Source organism: Phallusia mammillata, chromosome 7 (genome assembly GCF_965637545.1).
Source record: "Phallusia mammillata chromosome 7, kaPhaMamm4.hap1.1, whole genome shotgun sequence".
Taxonomy (NCBI): domain Eukaryota; kingdom Metazoa; phylum Chordata; class Ascidiacea; order Phlebobranchia; family Ascidiidae; genus Phallusia; species Phallusia mammillata.
The window spans coordinates 16,621,242-16,635,754 of NC_137258.1; the positions used below are offsets into that span (position 1 = coordinate 16,621,242).

The following is a 14,513-nucleotide window of genomic DNA, read 5'->3' on the forward strand; positions in this document are numbered from 1 at the left end:
TTTCAATAGGCAGACCCTAAACAGAATCAACAAAAATTCACTAGTGGTAAAAGCGACGGCAAATACGACTGGCCTTGTTTAAGCTTTTGACTGTTACAGTAGCGATATTCACTATATTAGTTGGTTATCAAGTGACTGCGGCGACTAGAAAAAGGGACATTGGTCTGCTGTGAACAGCCACGACACCTTTTGCGTTTGGCGGGAAATCGATAACGGTTTATCGGCGGAAAGTGGGTCCTCGTTCCAACCGCACAAACAATTACGGCGTTAATACCTGCGCTCAAAGCTAGAAATGCTATTTCCAAAATAAGAACAACGCAAAACAAATTAGACCAGTCACAATAAATATATTTAAAACCCAACGACTAATACATGCTGCTTTATATTCCGGCGATAACTGAGTTTTTTTGCAATGCTTGTTTCTGATGCGTGCTCTTTCTGCAAAGAAACGCAGTAAATGTTGTCAAACACTCCAGCAACAGCCCTTAAAAGGTGTGATGGCTCCTCAACGGTTGATATGCATTTGTAACTAGATACTAGGATTTATCGTCGCAACGAGTTTAGGTCTGAGATTTTTGGAGTGCAAACATGATACGCGGCAACGTTATGGACGAGCTTAGATCCTTCAAACTATGTCAATTTACGAGGCACACTCGTTGGTTAACAACCGCACACTGTGAACTATGCTTTGGGCAATAAAGATAGGGGTACGGTCAATAAATTTCACGATTTCGGCGGTTTGTTGTCAAGTTACACAACAGCCAACCAAGCAAAAATATATAAGCTATTGCTGTCAGGCATAATATCAAGTTTGTAGAGATCTTCTGGCAAATGTAATTTTATTCCGACGTTTCGACGTCCTATTATACAGGTCGTTTTGGGGGCTTAACACATTGAAAGTATGCGGTATTAAGTCAAACCCTAAAACTTTCTGTTCAGCTGTTGTTAACATTCCAGAAGGACATTATTGCATTATCGCGTTAAATTTCGAACTGGTCACAAATCGAAGTTTTCCAATAACTCTCAACAAGTTATATAGCCAATATTATTTTCGTTATACCATAGCAACGAAGGCAAGTATTTTAAAAACTGTTACGCGTCAGTAAAGCGACCACTCTTTAACAATTTGCAAACAAATTTGCATTTAGCATTTATCGTTTCTTTATCAGCTAATAAAGGTAACATAACTATGCAGAGTTGTTTAAGCGGGCCCGAAATTGAGTCTCGTATGCAACTGTAAAAAACCGAAACCTGGACCGAAAAAAACGAACCTCGAATTATACCCGAATTTACAAACCCAATGTTAAAATTAAGCAAAATGTGGTCCGGACACGACCCATAAAGCCTAGCCCGACTTATGACTTTGCAACAAACTACAACTTAGTGACAGAAACGCGGTAACCTATCTAAGTTTTGGTCGGCAACAGTGTATCACTTCTGGCACTACAGGCTTCCATATGTAAGTACAGCACAGCAACCGTTGCCAAGAAATTGTGTGTCAGAATTTGTAGCAAACTAAAACCCCAAAGTTTTGTACTCGGAAGATTCTGTTAAACCAGGGGTGCACAACCTGCGGTCGCAGAGACGAGTTTGTGCGACCGTAAACATGTTTATTGAAATATATGCGGCTGTGACGGAAATAAGACCACATTTCCAACTATTTTGATTCTCAAGCTGCTCTAAACAGATTTTGAGGGTGAAATAAGGATCTGCAATGCGGCTGTAGTGGCGAAAAGGTTGTGCACACCCTGAGTTAAACGAACAGAAATACATGACGTGTTTGTCATGAGCTACTACAACCTCGACTGAATCAGTGACCAAGCGATAAAAATCAGTGACCAAGCGATAAAATTTCTTTTATAAAGGTTTAAAAAAATCAGTTTTTGTTTGATGCAAAACAACTGTGTCACATTATTTCATAAATCGTCTAATAATAGCAAAAAACCTTTCGAGAACGTTGCATAACGGATTTTGACAGAATGCAAACATATCAACACATTTTGATAAAAACATAACGACATGCATTTAATTTAAACATTGAAAGTCACACCGGTTCGTGACAAGGTGTCTGGCAACGACGCCAGGAGGTGTGAGATAAAATTTATATTTAGACTATTTTCCCCTGGGAAAAGGTTCAATGAAAAGGTTGCTGCCAATTTATTTTGACATTTAACAAGACTGGAGACTCAGTGGTTGATCAAAGGTGTGAAATGGAATTAAAAAAGACTAACATGATTTTCCGAATGTCTGCTATGAAAGAGGGATTTCCAATCCTTTCATTGGTGTTTTTGTCATTTATTGGATGGCAACTGTAACGGGTGGCTTTTATGTCATTCCTAAATAAGTGTTTTGTTTTAAAAATGTACTTTATCTTTACCAGGGTTTACTGCTGAGTTTCTTTACTTTATTTCATTCACTTCACCATTGTTTTAGCGCATTTGCAACCTCTAGCTTTTGCCGCCGTGTCCTGTTTTTACGTGCAGTGTTTTTACAATGAGTTACTATGTTTGTTACGTCAAAGTACGTGTAAACAATATAGGATACTCAAACAAATCGATAACTATTTGGACCAGAAAACACTGGTATTGTGTTGTGTAAAACTGTTTCATAACTAAACTTCCAAGTCATACCACTATTCTGATCAAGTAAAGTTCGCTTACGATAATTAAGTCATCAAAAAGGTATTTCCTCTGACCTAGCTGCAAACTATGCATTGATTTTGTCACACTTCATTAATTCTGAACAATGAACTACGGACACACGACAAACACACAAAGAATTTAACACAATGCCTTCTCTTGACTTTTGTAAAAGTTGAGTGACACTCCAAACATATACATCCCAAACCGGAAAAATAATTACGAAAAATAAGCCAGCACCCGCAAAAAATTACTACTTTAACCCCGTAACTAGAAAGTAATAGTAGCCAAACACATACACTTTGGCAATAATTAAGAGTCTCAGTTTTTGTGATCTATCTCCGTAGCACTTAAGTAAACTTTGGCCGGCCGATAAAAGTTCGTCCTGATTTACGATAGTTAATCTACATCAAACAACAGGTAGATCCACTCTCTGTCGTACTGGTTAATTTTAAGGTAATAGCGATTGGGAGAGGTTGTTTACCAAGTACATTTGTTTGGTCGCTTTCTCGCTGAAAGTGGACAGGCCATTTATCTTTTTAATACTGACCTACGGATTACTGACACTATCCAGTGACTGTTTCAATATTGTTGGTTTTTTCTGCAGATCAACTGATAAGAATTTGTCACCCTGTGTAGTCATGGCAAATTGCGTTAAACATTAACATGGTGGTTCCAATATTTTTTGACTGAACGTTTTAAGTAAACTTGCGCTAACAACAAAAGTTACAAATATGCCACAAAAGGGGATGTAAGATTTCTTGCCTCTAGCGGCGCAAACTGTTATGTACGGTTGCCAGGAAGATCGTCCTGGCATTGCTATTGTCGCAACAATGACTTTGTGACGTAAAATCCATTGTGGTGCAATTACCTCGTGCGAGACCGCATGGTTATTAGTTATTAGTGTCTGTGATGTGCTGAACGCATGAAAGTGAGTTGTGATAGCTAAGTAACGACATTCTGATTGTATTTGAAACAGAAATTTTACTGCAAATGTGCAAAAGTTGTACCTAAGTAAATTGGACCTGTGAACTTTGCGCTGAGCATTGGAATATTGTGACCCGATTAATTTACTGTGGGCAAGATTCGGCGTACATCGATCTGTGCGAGGAAGTGACTTGGTTGCATTGCTGTACGCCGGTATGTTTTAATGTAATGGCCTGTATCTTGGTGTGTTTTTATATGTTTTACTCATTTCGCCTTACGATATTTACAGTGTGAAAACCGTAATCTGTGATTTCCAACTGGGATGTCTAATGCCTGGACCGATCAAAGTTTGGTACGTTATTTGTTTCTCTCCTGTAAATGCGTTTGTCGTTGTTCCTCGTTCTGACTTTTACTAGTGTTGTTATATTTGCAGAAAACCGCGTTTATTGCGCGCGTCATTCATCTTGGTCGAAATAAAATTCTGTTGCTCGCACTGGTAGCTTGTCCAGGCGCTGCACTGAAGGTGCGACGCTACAGGGGAGGAGGAATATTTATTGTACCTTTTGTGTTTTTCTTTTATCAAACAGCGCGGAAACAATCAGTCAGTGGTTCTTACTCATCTTTAGGTCACATTATACGGACTAATGCAGGACACTTTGTTTTTGAAATGGCCAATAATTTGCAGCCATGTCTAACTCTAAGAAACCACAAAAAAACTGATAGCTGCCTTCACTTCGGGCTGGGCCAAGTACATTGTTGGCCAAACTACAAGCCAACAGGTAAAAACAAACTCTGCGTGTGAAATGACATTAAAAATGTGATCTGACTTTTCTGGAATACAAATAACAGTTTCTAACACGTAAAACTTACGACTTCTTTATAAAGTGTCTAAAAATTTCTTTTCCAATAATGCAGAATATAAACACAACACGAAACTTAGCTTTAATAACAGATTTAAAAACGACAATTTTCGTTTCCCCAAAGGTTCAACAAAAGTCTGCCAATCTCGTAAAGTAGTGCTTGGTTAAAAATTCTTGCGTCTGTCTGAATTATGCCGCTGTGTTGTTGCAACTTATCCCTGATGAATAGGCTGGACAAACATTGGCTTGAGGTACAATTACGCCACACACCGCGGAAAAACACAACAATATCGAAAAAGCACGGGCATGAATGAAGGTCAATTCCATGTACCTGTTTAGTTTCAGCCATTTTATTCTGACTCAATAAAGTCTCCTACAGTTGTAAACCAACCTTTTACAATTTATATACTTGTACTGCCTGCTAAAATTAATTACTAAACAAATTGCCAACTTTTAGTTACAATTGCAACTTTCATTGGATAATAAAATTAATATAAAATACCGTTTTTAATCCTAAATTTTTAACCAAATGTGCAACGTTTATTCTAAACTGTATCAATACATACAGTAGATGTCAATCTGTTTGTAGTCTACACATTTGAATTTTTTTTATTTGACGTGTATATGTTTGCAAAACACTGAAATCCGAATCTTAATATAAAATAAAAACAACAAAATAAGAAATCGTTGCTAAAACCAAAGTTTATACGAAAGGCAATTTTGCAATTTGTACACTTAGATGTTTTTTGTTCTTAGCAAACCTACACAATTTTGTTCTTAGCAAACCTACACTATACACTTACTGCTGAACGAAAAGCCCAATTGTCTTAAGAAAGAGTAATCAGAACAAAACAAACACACAAGAAACTATTATGACCACCAACGTAGCACGCAGTTGACTCTTTAATTGCTACCCAAGGACGTTACTGGACATCAGTGCAGTTGCGTGCTTTAGCGAAGACTGCATATGTGAATACCATGCGGCGAATATGAACACACTGCACTAAGCACAACGTACAAACCGACGAAGGGTGCCGGCCTTATTGTGTATTATACTGACGTCAAATTCCAGCAAGCAAAGTTGTTAATATCGCTCAGTTATCAATTGTGTTAGATATTGCTTGCTGGAATGTCAGATATTTCTAAATGAAGCGTTGCTTTACCATTTTGATTTTGGAAACAATTATTTTTAAAACGTTTTAAATGTTATTAAGGCAACGCTTTCTAGAAAGCAAATATTATACGCAATGCACATTGTTGATGCAAGACCTGTTTCATTCCGAAAATACAGTGCTTTACTTTAAAAATAGGTTGTCATGGAAACGAATGCCCACCCATGAATTGAATTCTATCATTGAATGTATTTTATATTTGAAACGGAAAAATCGGATTAGCCGTTTCGCCGTTAATGGGTTAAACAAGATTTTAAATTCAATACAAATTAGCTATTTTCAGCCAGTTAAAGCTATTAAATGCTAAAAGCTGGTCACATTAGCATCAATAAAATTTCCTAAATTTTCTACAGTTGTAATACACGTTTTTTAAATGCCTTACAATACTATATATAGCTAGTTTAAACTATTTAGCGCTTAGTCATGGTAGGCTCGCTAAGCTAACATAACACACCTACCTGCTGTAACCTAGTAGCCTTTAGCCTGTGGCTCATCAGATTTCTCGAGTTAATTTTTTAATATTATCATTACAAAACCAATGCAATAAACACAAATGCCGAAAAACTATAATACGACACAACTCACCGACAAATAAATTAATTTCTCGACTCAATTTTTTGATACAAAAAGTAAGTCGATTACATCGATAAACTAACACTCGCATTTTAAATGGAAATGCTTGCTTAATGTTTAGTATCCTTTTCTTTACGTGTTTTATTATTTTTTGCATATGTAACACCCCCGTTAGGCTCATTTATACGCGAAATACCGAAAATACACTATCACAATCTCAACCCTTCGAAAACGAAATATCGACGTTGTAAGGGTTGAAATCATATTTTGTTCCTTAAAGATAACGTAGTATTTAAAGCTAGCTGGTGATTTTTTGAAGGTCAACTATATGGTAATGACCTTACTACAAGTTTCATACATATATAAATTTTTTAAGACTTGTTAAGATTTTTATTGTGTACAATGATATCTATCGTTCAATAGAACTTTTTGAACATTATCAGGCTGAAATAAATTTTTAAAACCATGTATTTTTTATTTATATATATTGTCTGACTTGGTCAGCTCGTCACAGGCTGCTGGTAATTCTGTTTATAGCTGTAAAAATAATAGCAAAGCGACCCAGCAAAATATTTCACACAGCTTATTTAAGTTGATTATTATCAATAGATTTTTTAATTTGCTGATATTCACATAAATTTGAAAACATTGATCGTGTGGACGGGCTGCTAGCTCGGGGTAACTGCCACTTTTGGTATTGGTCTTTTGACATTGGGAGAAGACTGCTCGGCAAGGGAAGATGCCTTCATTTGAAAGCGGTGACGAGCTTTGCGTGGAGCACTGCAATAAATTCATGAACATTATTGATTGCTTATTCACTGGAGTGCATTAGCTATGACAGGCAATTACCCTGCTGGCTTGTCTGTGCCTTGGTCCGTTGCTGCGCCAACGCCATCGGGGGTTTCCCTACCTTGGTCACGGTCTATTGGTGGCAAGCGAAACGTGTCGCGACGCTGGTAACCGGCTCTTCTGTGCACAGGGCATGGACTCGGCTGTGTTTCGGCAAGAGGGTAACCCAGGGCAGAGAGCTTGGCTTGCAATCGGGTGTCATTTACCAATTTAGTGGGATTTTCTCGTCGTTTCTGTTTCTTCGGTAGTCGGACAGGTTTTCGACCCAAAATGTCGCGCATCATCTGTAATACGTTGGTATGGTTTGTAAATATCAATATTCAACAAATCATTTGATCACCACAGCGTGATTTAACAGGTGTTTTTGTTGCTGAAACGAAGTTTTTATTTAACGCATTTTGTGTTTGATTTTGTTTACGTGGACAACGATGTTAAACGTATATACACCCTGTGATAGTGCAGCGCAAACATGGGCCTTCTTAACACAGCTGCGAACCTATACGTCGCAATCATGGTAAAACAAAAGAAACAGGAAAGGACCAATGCTAAAACAACAGCTTGCAACAGCTGTAAAAATGGAAATTGAACGAAAAACGTGGCCCAGATAAGATTTTCACTTTAAAAACTCTTTAGACTTCGAGAAAAAAATTACATCGAAATGACGTTCCTTGTAAGTGGTAAACAATACCGAATGTTAATCGTATTATGACTGCCAACTATAAGCTACGCAACCATTGCAGGCAAACAATAGAAAACATCATTTACAGTTGCATTGCTCTACTCTTTTTGTGTTGACAATTTGTCGTTCAGCAACACGGTTGTCATTGTCACGATAACTGTATTTACCTTTTTCTTGTAATTTTTCCATCGGAGATTTGTCATCCATCTCTCAAACGAATCTTCCTCGGATAATAACCGCATGTTGGCAGTAAAGAGCATCTCTCGCACCGACATAGTCTTTGTTGCATCCGTCACGGCACCAGCTTATTTCACAATTTTAGATGCCACATTTTACAGTTAAAGCAATGTACAAACACATCATAAAAACACTCGACTTACAACATCTACGTTTTTGTGTTCGCAAACAAAGCAAATTTATTCAAATACTTACAGGTCCTTTCAAGTGCTACAATGGCATGTCTGGGTATTATGAGACACTCCACTTTGCTAGTTGTAACAACGTAAGTCGAGGTCAGATCCTCGCCAATGCCGAAATAGTCGCTACGTTCAAGGTGACCTGCGTTTAAGTGACTGTATTTTTCGCAAATGTAGACAAAAGTACTATTTGTACTTTGTCGGCACAAAATCATGATGCGCAATTCAAAGTGTATGACTGCAGCGAGGGTATATAATGCTACTCACTATGGCCCTCAGTGTATCAGTTCATTAGGACTCAAAAATTACTCTTTTAGAAACCAAATTTAACATTTCTGTCAAATTTGGAACAAACATTTCTGTCAAATATATACTTGGTATGTTAAGATGAACATAAATTAATAATTGGGTTCAACCCTAAAGCGTTTATGCAGACCAGCAACCACGGCACACTCATATGTGAATCATATTACGTCCGGCCCATTGAGGGCGTTATATCTAATCAGAAAGCATTCCCACATATATTTGGTCTATTTTAAGTCACCCAGCCAATATGCCAATCAGAGTATGCCCTCGACCTGACGTACTATGATTTATAAATGAGTATGTTTGCATAAACGCTTCGGGGCTGAACCCAGTTATGAATGTAAGTTATATTTATCTTTGCCAATATAGGTGTACGTATAATGTTTATGTTAGAATTATCAATTACACAAGTTAAAACATACAGTGAATAGTTTAGTTTACGTGAAAAATGCTCACCAATCACAAGTAGACGTTTGCTTAGCTGTTTGCTTCGGCTTTGAACCGACTTAAGAGCGTCACCTGGCGGAGGAAGCGACAACATTGTTTGTCCTTTGCCGAGGTGAGACGTTGTTTCCATGATCGTTATTTTCTGCACGAAATTTACAAATTTAGGCTACTGATACTTGCTGTTACATAGACACATAATTTACTCTGCAAACACTGATAAGTCGATATATACAAGTAAAGCAATAAACAATACCCATGCCATTCAAAAGGTATATTAAAACCACTTATGAACGTCAAACTACATTTTTTTGACAAAAAAAAAACAGAAAACAGATTTAAGTCCCACCTTATTTTAAAAAACAAATTTACAATCGGAGGCATTTTATTCTAAATGGGCGTTTCTCAACGCAATGTATTTATTTCTCCTTTCTTCATTTGATTGTATCTTGTCATTTCGATGAAATTAATTGTCTCACCCGCACAATCCTACAAGAACCCGACACAAGAAAGTGAAAATGTTCTGGTGTATGATTTGTGTCTCCCACAATTATTGTGTCCACTGGAAACTCAATGATCTTACAATTCACGTTGATGTGTTTCAGATCAACTTCATTCCAATTTCTGCAAATAACTTACAAGTTCCCTGCATGCACCAAATAGCCGAAAATTTTCAATGATAAGCTTTACTAAAATAACGTTTTAATACTAAACAAAATGCCGTTTTTTTCTATTTTTTTGGTGGGTTGAATAGCTTTTGATAAGTCGTACATTTTTTTTACTTACGAGAAAAATGATAGAGATTTGAGAATGTTAAGTCGATCTTGCCATTCCTGTTCATAGCTTCGACGTAAAACCATGTCAAAATCGGGTTTGTCAACACGAAGAAACTGCGACGTGCCTAACAAATATTTATAAACCTGCAGACTGTTTGTTAACTGTTAGCAAGTGGAGAAGTTAATATTTTTAACCAGAAAAACGAAAAACAATTCCAAAATGTTTCAGGCATTTTGAAACAGAAGAATAGGTCACACAAACTTTTTGTTTCTACATTCCATTCATGGGTATACTAGGAACACTGTACATGGACTTAAAAAATAATTTAACTACGTAGTGTGCTTATGTATACACCACAAAGTTTAAAACAGATGTTTTAACAATCGCTGTTGGCATTATCTGCTGTGCATGAACCGGCAACTCAAGTTCTTTGCTTTTTGTCAAGATATTTAATACATACATCATTTCACACCGCGGTAAAACAAACGTTACCCTTGCAAACGATGGTAGCCGTCCTTTTGCAATCTTGAATCAGCGCAAGTTCACCAAACGACGATCCAGCAGGGACTTCCCCTACGACGTGACTCTTTTTCTCGCCGGTTCTCATATCGGTTTGACTGACCTGAAAACAGTTTTGTTGTGGTCTTTAACATTAATCGTTGTAAAAAAAACGGACAAGCCCATTAGAAATTTAGAAATTACAGTTTGTTTACTTTACACAAAACGTGGTCATTGGCATAGTATAACTTTGAAGTTTTGAAAGCTTAATCAAATGTTTCTATTATACACAAGGCTAACGACAACCTGGTAAAGGGAGCGTTTAATTAAACGAATTTTTGCCCATTTGTTACTCGAATTTTTTGTCACGTGGTTCTTGGAACACTTACTTAATCGTGTTATTGTTGGAAATAAACTTTTTAAAGATAACTATGCAATCTGATCATATTTCGATATTGATTTTAGGTGGGTTTTTTCAGCTTCTACTGTTTACATTTATTGAATACTAACCTGAACTACGACACTTCCTGATACAATAAAGTACATAGAAAATCCAAAATGTCCTTCCTGTATGATCACCCGGCCATCCTCAAATGTTTCGAAGTGCATGACACGAGTCAGCTCCTTTCTTACCATGCTCGAATATTTGACGAAACACTGAAAACACTGGGTATGTCTTTTGTTTTTTCTATAAAAAACAGGTTCTGCTATTGTTTTTCCAACAATAACTGGCCCCAAAGTTTGAGAACAACTAGTCCAACGACTTACAAACAATTAAAAAAACGCTTTTTAAAGATTTTTAAAAGCTAAAAGATATATATATACAACTTTTGAACCATAACAACAGATGAAAAGTCACGAAATGTTTTTACCTTCATCTGTTGGACGACGGAATGAATAAGTTCAAGTTCGTCCTCAGTTCTTTCCCACGCATTTTTCATCAGAATAAACCTCGCGCGTTTTGATAATCCCGCATTTCCTGAACTTCCCGCTTTGAACGCGTTCACATTAAAATGAAGGGTGTCCTGGTCTTCGTACCTTTAAGCATACAATGACTTTGCGAAATTTCAGGCATGAGACTAACCACGAGCAGTAGTTTCTTCTGAACATACAGATTACATGTTTTTGTGACAAGTATCAAAAAAGCAAAATTTGTTTGAAAGGAAATACTGCTGAACATTCCAAATTACTATACAGCCGTCCAGCAACAAAGACCTAATCATGTTGTCAAATACCTTGAAAATGTTCGTTATTTTCCTAATTCAGATGCACTTGGTTTACGAAACAATGAGTTACTTTCTTCTGGTTACTCTTTACCATGTTTTGTTAAGATCTTCGGTGCTGTGTTCTTCCTTGACGTTTACCAGTGGTATTTGCCACCTTCTAGCTCTTATGATTGACCGCACTACGTTTTTGAAACTCGGACGCTGATTTTGGTTTGTCCAACGAAGTAGGGGATTTCCTTGCTAAGACATATGGTTTTATAAATGTAAAAAAGTTTAGCATAATTCAAAGTTTTGAAATGGGAAACAACACCAACTTACAGGTTGTGGTTGTTCAATTTCCTCCTCATCGTCATTATTGTCCTTTGGTATATTACCGGCAGATGGCGCTGGAGTTCCACCTGTCAAATTAAGCAAATCAGTTTTGTGCATAAATCAAAACTTGGTACTGTGAACTAATCCAAAAACCTCAACTTTATGATTTGTTTTTGTTTATATTCAAAGATTAATTGCAAAAGTAAAATTTTGGTAAAAAATCTTTAATAAAACATTTACCCAGAGTTTGAATTGAGTAAAAATCTAAAAACCAAGTATATTTTATTCCAACTGTCTTTTCCACTGACCAGCATTATGCAAATTTCTGTTGCCGAACACTAATTTTTCTTCCAAATCAGAATCCATTTTTGTCACGCCAGTAATATCTGGCAACACAAAGTCACAATGACCCAGTCTTGCCATGTGTCTTGGATCCTCATTTAGAATAAAATACTCTTCTTCATCTTCGTATTTAACCTTCATTTTAACACAACCTATCACTTACTGTACGCAGCAATCTGATTGTCGCGTCACAGTTGGCTTTATGATCGAACAATGTAGACATTGTGACGACATTGAGCATATAAAAGTTCACAAAAATTTACGATTTCCAAACGGAGCTGCTGGCAACAATGATACCACAAATTTTATTAGTCAATCCACCTTTATGTGTTGACAGCAATTGTAGTCTCATGGCTGTGTACTGGTATGTGGATTATGGTTTTGGCTGCAATAGGTCTTGAGACAAATGTTGTTATTGTGCAACAATGGTGGGGTTACAAACACACGGCACTCCAGCAAAAGCAAATAAAAGTTCATCGCTTTTAGAATTGTCAGTCAAACATTTAGCCTATTACGGGGGTCGAATTTGAACTCAGTAGGAATATACAAACTTGTTCCTGGGTCCAATGATTTAACTTTGTTTACACACTGCAAGATATGCCACTAACAAACGTGAAAAAGTTAAATGTAAAAATCGTGGTTTTGCGACCTTTTTTATTACTACCCATGCCCAACACCAAATTTTGACAAACATGAATAGATTACTATCAAATAGTACATACAGGCATACGATATATTATATGCCGTAACTTTGAGTCCACGATATAAAAATCTCAACAGTCACGTATCTACCATGTGTGACTTGTCATTTTTGTCTGTCGAAATCAGCAAAAACCGCAGAGGGTTATGGAAATAACATCAGATACGTAAATAATACCTCTTCTTGCTGGCGCCTATGCCACAAACGTGACTTGGTGCATTAAAATTTGAATTAGTCTCTACTTAAATTTTTTTGGAAAAGAAAATTGGAAAAGAAAAGGCCTACAGCTAAAAAAAAACTCTTTTTGGAAGCTTGTTCTTTCTTTTATCTTTTTTTTACATATTGTTACCATAATTTTAAATTTCAATTTTATTGTCTCAATAAAATGAATTATTGTAAGAAAACAGCTTTTCTTCGTACAAGTCTACATCATCGGGTTCCAAGCCGCTGTCACTCAAGCTGCCAATCAGCGAATCAGATGACTCCACGTCATCGGTGTCGCTCCACCTTCGTCCTGCACTAACCTCCGGTTGTGTATTTTTGCTTGAGTCTGCTTCAGGTTTCGATTTATGCTTATGACTGGATTTCTTTGACCTCCTGCATAATTCAAACAAACTACTCAACTGCAGCATAGCGAGTGGAGAATAAACTGCATAAAATCATGAATAGATACTTCAAAATAGTGCTGTAAACCTAGCAAAAAACGTAAATGACTACTATTCTGTTCATGCTCTAGCTAGGGCAATGCAATTTCAAACTTTGGTTTCTTTAGCAACGAAATGGGGAAAGCTACATATAAAACTCAAAGGTGAATATATATCACTAGAGGCTACGGGCTACGCCTGAGTTGTTGCAAAACAAACTTGTGCTTTTTCTTCTTGTGTTTCTTTTTGTGATGTTGATGTTGATCACTTTCTTTTGTGTCAACATCGTCTTTCAGCAGTTGCTCTTCTTCATCATTGCTGTCAACATCTTTATTTTTGATCATTGACTTCTTTACTTCAACTTTTTTTACATTTTTTCTTCGTTTTCCCTTTTTTCGCATACACCTAAAAAAACGGGTTTAGCAAAACGTATTAATCACAAATATAAATTTAATTCATTTAAAATAAAAACTCAAGTAAGCATAAATGGCTTTATACTTTCCTGTTTAATAAAGATCATTGTTCTGTACAGTTCATGATCATGATCTAAAAATCGCTCATTGTACTTTGCCCTATTTAATCAGAGCGTCAAAAACAGATTTAGCCTTAACAATAGTTTTGTACAAAATCAAATAACATAACATAATACCAGCTACAGACACTACAAAATGTGATCAGGATTAATAGAAGACAAGCAACTGATCCAACAATGATTAAGATGGCCCCGGTTTCTGTTACACCCGCGGAGTCCCGGATGTACGTGATAATGCTATAAACTCCACCTGGGTTGAGAATGTCTGTAAAAAAAAACTAGAATTTTAGAAACCAAAAACTACTAAATATAACTTCGTTGCAAGTAAACATATATGACCTGCACCGTTACGTACAAGTATTAGCAAGAAACTATGTTTAGAATTATTTAAAAATGCAATGTATATTCCTTGTTGCAAGCGATAAAATACTAAATGTTATTTGAACAAAGCTCGTAAATCCTGTATACTCAGGTGAGCTACTCCCATAGGCCGTTACAAAACTTTTCTAAATACCGATTGATCGGGTAAACTGTAAAGAGTACAGGTATTTATCTTAACCGTGAGACTGGAATTGGGCAAGAATTAAATGTAAGATTGGGGCCTTTATAAGTTGGGT

General features: G+C 36.6%; 2 protein-coding genes and 1 long non-coding RNA gene across 3 annotated transcripts in view; 1 reads left to right on the forward strand and 2 right to left on the reverse strand.

Annotated features, from left to right (window-relative positions):
• Positions 1–3,590: 3,590 nt before the first annotated feature.
• On the forward strand, positions 3,591–4,059 carry LOC145238836 (uncharacterized). The gene is made up of 2 exons (XR_013862185.1): positions 3,591–3,779; positions 3,856–4,059. It is a non-coding gene; the product is annotated as an uncharacterized LOC145238836 (long non-coding RNA).
• A 2,780-nt stretch (positions 4,060–6,839) lies between these two features.
• On the reverse strand, positions 6,840–12,161 carry LOC145239045 (uncharacterized). Its single transcript, XM_080102334.1, has 13 exons — positions 11,987–12,161; positions 11,685–11,764; positions 11,458–11,606; positions 11,013–11,178; positions 10,651–10,797; positions 10,135–10,264; positions 9,652–9,766; positions 9,345–9,489; positions 8,878–9,010; positions 8,132–8,257; positions 7,867–8,003; positions 7,021–7,304; positions 6,840–6,951 (listed from the first exon to the last, which is right to left on the reverse strand). Exons 1-13 carry the CDS (start codon positions 12,159–12,161, stop codon positions 6,840–6,842), a joined length of 1,899 nt encoding a protein of 632 aa, XP_079958460.1.
• An 854-nt stretch (positions 12,162–13,015) lies between these two features.
• LOC145238228 (uncharacterized) overlaps positions 13,016–14,513 on the reverse strand; it is a 30,047-nt gene continuing 28,549 nt past the window's right edge. The window contains exons 34-36 of the mRNA XM_080101336.1: positions 14,014–14,161; positions 13,584–13,769; positions 13,016–13,317 (exon numbers count right to left, since the gene is read on the reverse strand). Coding sequence (XP_079957462.1) covers positions 13,098–13,317; positions 13,584–13,769; positions 14,014–14,161 — 554 coding nt within the window. The 3' untranslated portion in view covers positions 13,016–13,097. The remainder of the gene's footprint in view (positions 13,318–13,583; positions 13,770–14,013; positions 14,162–14,513) is intronic.

Excerpts from the sequence above, each read along its gene's own strand:
- LOC145239045 (XM_080102334.1), bottom strand. The coding sequence starts at position 12,161 with ATGAAGGTTAAATACGAAGATGAAGAAGAGTATTTTATTCTAAATGAG. Across the intron at positions 10,265-10,650 it reads CAGGAAGTGTCGTAGTTCAG|GTCAGTCAAACCGATATGAG; the intron begins GTTAGTATTCAA and ends AACTGTTTTCAG. Across the intron at positions 9,767-10,134 it reads GGCTACCATCGTTTGCAAGG|GCACGTCGCAGTTTCTTCGT; the intron begins GTAACGTTTGTT and ends AATATTTGTTAG.